At 38.3% G+C, this 7,741-nt stretch overlaps 1 protein-coding gene and 1 long non-coding RNA gene across 2 annotated transcripts; one reads left to right on the top strand and one right to left on the bottom strand.

The window, feature by feature from the left end:
• Positions 1-3,249, top strand: LOC104240869 (nuclear pore complex protein NUP50A-like). The gene is made up of 2 exons (XM_009795767.2): positions 1-171; positions 1,679-3,249. The coding sequence occupies exon 2, from the start codon at positions 1,727-1,729 to the stop codon at positions 3,056-3,058; it is 1,332 nt and encodes a 443-aa protein (XP_009794069.1). The 5' UTR covers positions 1-171; positions 1,679-1,726; the 3' UTR covers positions 3,059-3,249.
• A 1,273-nt stretch (positions 3,250-4,522) lies between these two features.
• On the bottom strand, positions 4,523-5,690 carry LOC104240868 (uncharacterized). The gene is made up of 2 exons (XR_011400595.1): positions 5,275-5,690; positions 4,523-4,813 (listed from the first exon to the last, which is right to left on the bottom strand). It is a non-coding gene; the product is annotated as an uncharacterized lncRNA (long non-coding RNA).
• Between the last annotated feature and the right edge of the window lie 2,051 nt (positions 5,691-7,741).

The raw sequence follows: 7,741 nt of genomic DNA, 5'->3' as shown, positions 1-7,741 counted from the left end.
GGAAAGAAGAAAAAAAGAAAACAAATAAATAGGGAAAACAAAAAAGAAAGAAAAAACAAAGCGAACAGCTCTGTTCATTTGCTCCGTCTAGGGTTTTTATATACTCCCAGTTCATTACAGAAGAGAGTTGAGGTTTCTCCAAAGCTACTTCAAGAAATTTGATACTACCAGGTAACGATCGATCTATCTTCTGCTTTTGTAAATGATTTTTTTGCAATTAAATCGACTTTTTGTTAATATTCTGTCAAACTTATTAAAGCAATTAACTAACTAAGTAACTAACTCTTAGTAACAAATCCAGAATTTAACAGTAGCGTACCCACTTATATATGAGCTTAATTTAATACTTTTAGGGATTCTTATAATGGGTACTATTTTTTGTGATAGAAGGTTTTCTGGTAATGTACTGTTTGGTGGATGAAATTATATTGGAAAAGAACTGAAATTGAATTATTTTATAGGTATGTTCAAATGATAACTTATTTAATGAGTGACAGTATATGACTGGATTTTAACTTATCACGGCAGTAAAGAATTATAAAATGTACTGGATCATATTTGATGCAATTTGTTTTCTTTGTTTCCTTGTTCGAGCAGCTGTTTTTGTAACCTAGAGGCCTCTATATGCTGTTAATTCTTAGTATGTTTGATTTCAGCTGATTAAAACATGCATTTCTTAGAATGTCTTAGGAGTATTGTTGATTTTTTTGACTTGGCTGTCTTGTTTACTCTGATGAATAGCTCGTTGCATCATTAAGTTTTTTTCTGGATAGGTCTTTAGAACTTATTTATCCTCCTGATAGATTGCTTTCTTCGAGGAATTTTATGATCTTGATTCCTCGAAATTGCAACATTTTTTTTTTGCATAAGGTGCTAACCTCCGTTCGTAATTTCGAGCACCTTACTTCGAAATTGCAACATATGTGATGTATGACTGATAAATAAGGGAGAAGAAGGTAGTTTAGGGTAAGCATTTGTCCAATTTTCGGGGAAAAATACCCTTCTAACCATTTCATTGGAAAGAAACTAAGAAGGTCAAGGCATCATGACTGAATAGGTGGCTGTTTTTTATTAATTCCACTCTCCTATTCTATTCCCTGCTACCTTATATATTTGCTTGTTCCGGTTTTATGTTTATTCTTTATTAAAGTTTAATAAATATTAGATAATTCAATAACATCAGTGTGTGCTCACCTAATTTGTGTAATTGGCTTCCGTATATGATTGCTGCCCTTATGTCTGAACTACTTTCACTTAATCAGCGAATGTTGTGAGTCCTTAGAATATTGTTTCGACTCCCATTTTTTGGTTTTCCTTATGCCGTTTCACATTTGAGCAAATAGAATGTGCCTTCCTCTCTCTCTCTCTCTCTCACACACACACACACACACTCACTCACACTCTCGCTCTGTTGTTTCCTTCAATGAGTTTGTTGAGAATGTTAGTTGTTGCCTTGTTGGTATAGCCTGTGGCCATGGTATAAGTTTCCTTGTAGTTATTTCAAAGTATACTGTCATCTGACCTACCTTCCTGAAGATTGATGAGGTTTTCCTTTGCGCTTTCCGGTTTATCTAGATTTATGACCTTCCCTCAATGGTATAGGTTGCTTTATGCTGCAGGGCAGATTGATTTATTATTTGTTTGTCAGGTTACTGAAACTTCTAAGTATTTCCTGCAGAAATTTGAATCTTTCGGGAACCCTTCAACTGTCTTTCTTAATTTTGGGATGGGGGACGCTGAATCTCTTCAACCATCAAAGAAAAGGGCTGCTGTAAAGGAATTATCGCGAGATAATCCTGGTCTTGATGATGATAATGAGTCATCTGAGCAGGAGAGTGGAACTTTCAAGAGAGCAAGTGATGAGGTGATGGCAAGTAGGAGAATTGTCAAAGTCCGTAAAACGCCATCGACTACAATTACTCCGTCTTCTAACCCTTTTGCGGGGATTCAATTTGTTCCACTTACTGATGCCAGTACAACTCCTGCTGTGACCACAACTGAAGCTGGGAGTGGGGCAACAACTTCCAAGAAATCAGAAGAATCAAATGATCAAAGTGAGGCAACTAAAGAGGAAGAAACTTATGTGAATAGGGAAGCTGATCATGAGAAGGAAACTGATGGAAAGTCTAAGCTACCAGAAAACAGATCTGATGAGTCCAAAGCTGACGAAAATGTTGATAAGGAGAAAGTTGATAATCCCAATGAGCCTAACATACCTGAATCTACTGAAAAGAAGGCCGCGGAAAGTGAGAAAATTGAAGATGATACCAAGGCAGCGACAGTAGTGGAAAAGACTGCAAATGACGTAGAAGTGGAAGGCAATAAGACCGAGAATGAAGAGGAAAAACATGTGGGCGATGGAGAAAATCAAAAGGGTGCTGAAACTGCATCTTTTAGCTCGTTCCAACAGCTCTCCAGTAGCCAAAATGCTTTCACAGGACTTGCAGGAACTGGGTTCTCCAATACTACGTTCTCGTTTGGAGCTAGTTCGAAAGAGGGATCTCCACTAGGACCTGGCTCTCTCTTTGGAGTAAAAAGTGACCAGTCACCTTTTGGTCTTAATCTTTCCACTAATGGAAATGCTTCTCTGTTTGGTAACTCTGGGTCATCCAGTGTTAACAAGGGCGAGGGAATTGGAATTCCTTCCATGCAAGAGGTTCCTGTTGAAACAGGGGAGGAAAACGAAAAGGCTATCTTTACCGCTGACTCTGCGCTGTTTGAATTTCTTAATGGAGGGTGGAAGGAGCGCGGGAAGGGAGAGCTGAAGGTCAATATTTCTTCAACTGAGACTGGAAAAGCTAGACTTGTTATGAGAACCAGAGGAAATTACAGGTTGATTTTGAATGCTAACCTTTATCCTGAAATGAAGCTCACAAATATGGATAAAAAGGGTATCACTTTTGCTTGTATGAATAGTGCTGGCGACGGCAAAGATGGACTTTCTACTATTGCTTTGAAGTTCAAAGACGCCTCTATAGTCGAGGAGTTTCGAGCTGCTGTGTTGCAGTATAAAGATAAGATGGCAGGCTCTTTGAAGACACCACAAAATTCACCTTAAACTTCATTATGTCTAATGATTATAGCAAAGATGCATAGAGATTCTATTTTCATCACGGAACCCACACTACATTTGTCCCTTTTTCCTCCCTTTGCAGAGGTAAAAAGCCAAGGTCGAGAGAATATTTTGTCTAGAGATGGATAACTTGTAATCCGATATAGCAAATAGAGTCTTCTCCATTATGTTGTTTATCTCTTGTATTTCTTCTCCTTTTTTGCTTTGTTTGGATATAACCTGTGGTTTCGCTGTCTTTTGCAATGCTTTGAATCGTAGACGCGCCGCTCTAGCCTTGGATCTCATTCTATCATTTTCCGATGTATTTAGTTTCTTTTTTTCCTTTTATTGGGTAAAGTTGCAAGTTTGTAACTCATCGACAACCTCGTAGAAAATTTTCCTATGGTATGCTCCTTTTTTCTTTTCTTTTTTTGGTTTTGCACGCGGTCTTTGGCACCCTCTTTGGGCCTCGATTAATCCGAATTCGCTGGATAAGGCCTAATATTGTGGAAACGCTCCCTACATGAGTTGTTTCTTTTTTAGGGCTCGAATTAAAGGAACTCTAATAAAGGGTGGAGGGATCATATCTATCCTACCACACCTTGATGGTTATGATTTTCTCCTTGAAGTCGCAAGTTCCGCATCGAAGGGTGTGACCAAGTGATCAATAAAGTGGATTGAGAATCTAAGGTTTCATGTTCAAATTTCAGCGGAGATAATAACACTAGATTAACCTCTTTACTCTAAAGAGGTTATTGTAATATAAAATGTTCTTGACTTGTGTTTGTTGTGCTAAACTTGCTTAATTTGGTCTTCAATGCCTAGCTTTATTTTGATGATGAGGAGTGGATCTGCCTAAACATGTCTGTCCACAAAATCCTTAAGAAAATAAATATATCCTTTACTAATTATTTAAAAGTGTCTTGAGGGAAAGGTTGGTTCCCTTCACGTGCTATCGTTTGCTCTTTGGCCTTTGGCATTTCTTTGTTCACGGGGCATGCCAAGACAACGAAAAATACTTGAAATTAATAGGACGAGATACATTGTCCTGCCGCATTTCAGCAAATTAACCAATTATAAACTGAGCTTCACGCAATTCAATAAAAACAGACATCATATGTGGTTTGTTAATTGACAAAAACTGATATTGCCTTTGATTTTCAGTAGCTTTTTTCAATAAAGTAACATTTGCCATTAGCACAATTGAGCCTGTGACAGAAATGAAATTATTGATCATTGGTTTATTCTTTAAAGAATTCCGTGATTAACTGTTAGCTGGTCAAAACTCAAAAAAATCATCAAATCTGAAGTTTACAGAAATATCAGGGAAAGCATAAGCGAATCCAGTATTTAAATTCTATGAGTTCAACTTTTAAGATTTTAACGTATAACCCATTATATTTTTAAAGTTATGGGTTCATATATTTTTGCAATTTTAACAAGTTTTTATATATAAATTTTTACTCCGCATTGAAAGTTATGAGTTCGATCGAACCCGTCATTACCACACAAATTCAGAAACACACAGTTGTGAATTACTTTCCCATACTGGAAAACAAGATAATAAAAGAAACAAAAAAGAAAAATGGGAACTGCAAAAAGACAAAAAAAAGAAAAGCTAAGGAAAAACGAAGAGGATAATAAAGTCCCATAAAAATATAAAATACTCGAGACAGTAGCAGTGCCACTTCTAAGGTGAGGAGTAGTTCCTTGTGCACATTCTTGAGCAGGATCCAACACAGTCATCCATTTTTCCTCCATCTAAAAAGAATGAATAACGAGAAAAATGAATTAGAAAAACAAACATACCAAGAGAAAAATACAAGCAAATAAAAAAAAAGCCAGGTGCACTAAGCTCCCGCTATGTACGGGGTCCGGGCAAGGGTGGGCAGCCCGGCACGAAGCTCCCGCTATGTTCGGCGTCGGGGGAAGGGGCGGACCACAAAGGTGGGCAGCCCGGTGCACTAAGCTCCCGCTATGCACGAGGTCGGAAAGGGCCGGACCACAAGGTTGCGCAGCCCGATGCACTAAGCTTCCGCTATGCGCGGGGTCGGGGAAGAGCCGGACCACAAGGGTCTATTGTACGCAGCCTTATCCTACATTTCTACAAGAGGCTGTTTTCACGGCTTGAACACGTGACTTCCCGGCAGAAAAACACAAGCAAAGAACAGAATAAAAAATACTTATGACCATAGGGAGGCTAGCTGCAGAGGGAAACTTACTAGGTTGATGTTTTGAGCTGAGAGTAGAACAGGTAGAGAAGGCACAACCTAGCTTGCAGAAGTTAAGGTTTTTACTGTCTGGTTGAAGTCGAACATCATTGTTTGAACTGGCTGTGACAGTAGAAGTACTACTACTATTATCAGAACCTGAATTAAAGATGCATTCTTTTAAGCATCTAGAAGTGCAAGTGCAGAGATTTTGAGAAGGTTCAATTAAGCAGAATACAAAGCATTTTGAGTAGCAATCCTTAAAGTTAGTTAAGGAGGCATTTGACTGGTCTACAAAAACAACTAATATCAAAATAAGTGCCCTTAACTTAGTTAACTCCATCCTTTCTTTCACTCTTTTTTCAGAACACAAAACTTCTTGCCCTATGGAAAACCTAAAAGTGTGCTTATATAGAACTGTAATAGCCAGTATTCACAAGTGGCAAACATATATACATATTTATAATATTGCCTTAGTAGTTCAACGATTGTGGTATTTGGTGTTGGCTAAAGTTGCGGTGACATGTGATAGTTTTTTGTCTTTGCTGACGTAACTGGTAAAGTTGCTTTCATGTGACCAGGAAGGTCACGGGTTCAAGCTTGGAAACAACCTCTTACAAAAATGCAGGATAAGATTGCGTACAATAGACCCTTGTGGTCCTGTCCTTCTCCGGACTCCGCCCATAGCAGAAACTTAGTGCACCGGACTGCCTTTTGCTATTGCTGTCTTTATATAGGACTATAAGAGAAAGGTGGTTAACAAGGACAAAGGATGAGGAAGTACAATTATATTTTTTCCTTATTCTAATACCATTTAGTCTCCCCGTTTAAATTTAGATGACAAACTTTCTTTATTAGCTCGTTAAAAAAAATGATACATTTCTACAATTGGAAATAATTCAATTTTAAACTTTTTATTTTACCCTTAATGAGAAGATGTTATAACCACACAAATATTATGGGCCCACAAAACGTTTACCCGTTAAGCTTTTAAGCTCATAAATTTCAAACGTCTTTCTTTTTTTTTTAAAACGTTATGCCGAGTCAAACTACTTTATCTAAATTGAAATGGAGGGAGTATTAGAGAAAAAGAACAAACTGGTCCTCCGACCTCGCTTAAAAACTTACTTGCATTTGATTTTTCACCAAATTAGCAATGATTAAGTGATAGATTAAAGTGATGTTGTGTACTATTTAACTATAGTCCAATCATGGTAATATAGGGTAATTGGGGTGTCATGATATGGCATCTATTACTGCAAAGTGCTAAGGTGGCTCAGCTAATACTCTTGAAGTATCCTTATATATGCAGCTAGTGCAGAGGTGGAATATGAACTAGTTTGGTAGTTGTTTTACCAAAGGATATTGAAACCTTTTTGATTAAATCAATTAATAAAGATGAAGAGGTAAATCTTAGGCAAGTATAATTAAATTTGGATTAAATGATACAAGAGAAAAAAACAAGACGAATGATGCTTCCTCGTATGTTGGAACCAAATGATTTCTCATAAACATGAGTAACTTCAAAAGTAGAAGAATCTAGCAATGAATACAATTGACCGAGATAAAGGATGATGTATGGATTTCAGATCTGTAGTAAACAAAGTTGTCTTTTTCGTATTCACTTTTCGATCCCCTGTTTACAAAGTCTTCCCCCTCTATTTATAAGGGACAATCCCCTCTTGAACCCTAAAAAGGTACAACATAAAGAATATTCGAAAAACATATTCCTATTGTCTCCTACTACGCCTACACTATTGCAAATGTTGTGCGTTCGCTAACCGTTGTCGGTCGTCACCCTTTACAACGACCAAAGGACGTTGCGTCGTAAGGGCCTCATCCCTCGCCGTACTCAGTAGTGGTCATGGTCGTCCAAATTAGGACTTATACAGTTAGTCCCTCTACTTGTCGAGGTTGCGGCTCGGTGCGTCCTTGATAAGCGGACATCGCCCATACCTGCGGAAAAATTTGGCTTACGAATCGTAATGGTTTGGCCAACAACGGAAGGGTAGTGTGCTTCACGATATCCTGGGTGGAGTGTCTTATTGGGAAATGACATCACTTCCACGTGCGTCATCATTACGCGCCTTTCCGAGACAGAGACTGATAGTTTGTCGCTTCGATTTTGGTGTCATTGGCAACCTTCCGCTTCGATTCTGGCGCTACCCAACCCTATATATAGGTGAAGAGTTTGTTTTTTCAAAAACTCTTGGCCATTTCTTCTTTGGTTATTCCTTCTCATATCTTCAGCTTTTGCTCTTGCGATTTCTTTGCTTTCCCTCTTCCGTTCGCTGTTCTTGGGTTTTTATGTTTTATAAACACATCTTCTTCCATAAATATGCCTAGAAAACATCGATCTCGTGAGGGGATTTATGATGCCACCCCGTTATCCATGGTGCTCCCTTCCGGTGGTGAGGACATGATGGTGGAGGAAGGGGATAGTTTTCCCACCGTGGACGAGTTACTGCCGAGACACCCC

This window comes from Nicotiana sylvestris, chromosome 6, assembly GCF_000393655.2.
Source record: "Nicotiana sylvestris chromosome 6, ASM39365v2, whole genome shotgun sequence".
Taxonomy (NCBI): Eukaryota; Viridiplantae; Streptophyta; class Magnoliopsida; order Solanales; family Solanaceae; genus Nicotiana; species Nicotiana sylvestris.
The sequence above is the reverse complement of the archived record's forward strand: the minus strand, read 5'-3'. Positions and strand labels throughout refer to the sequence as shown.

Coding starts and splice junctions, on each gene's coding strand:
- LOC104240869 (XM_009795767.2), top strand. CDS start 1,727: ATGGGGGACGCTGAATCTCTTCAACCATCAAAGAAAAGGGCTGCTGTA.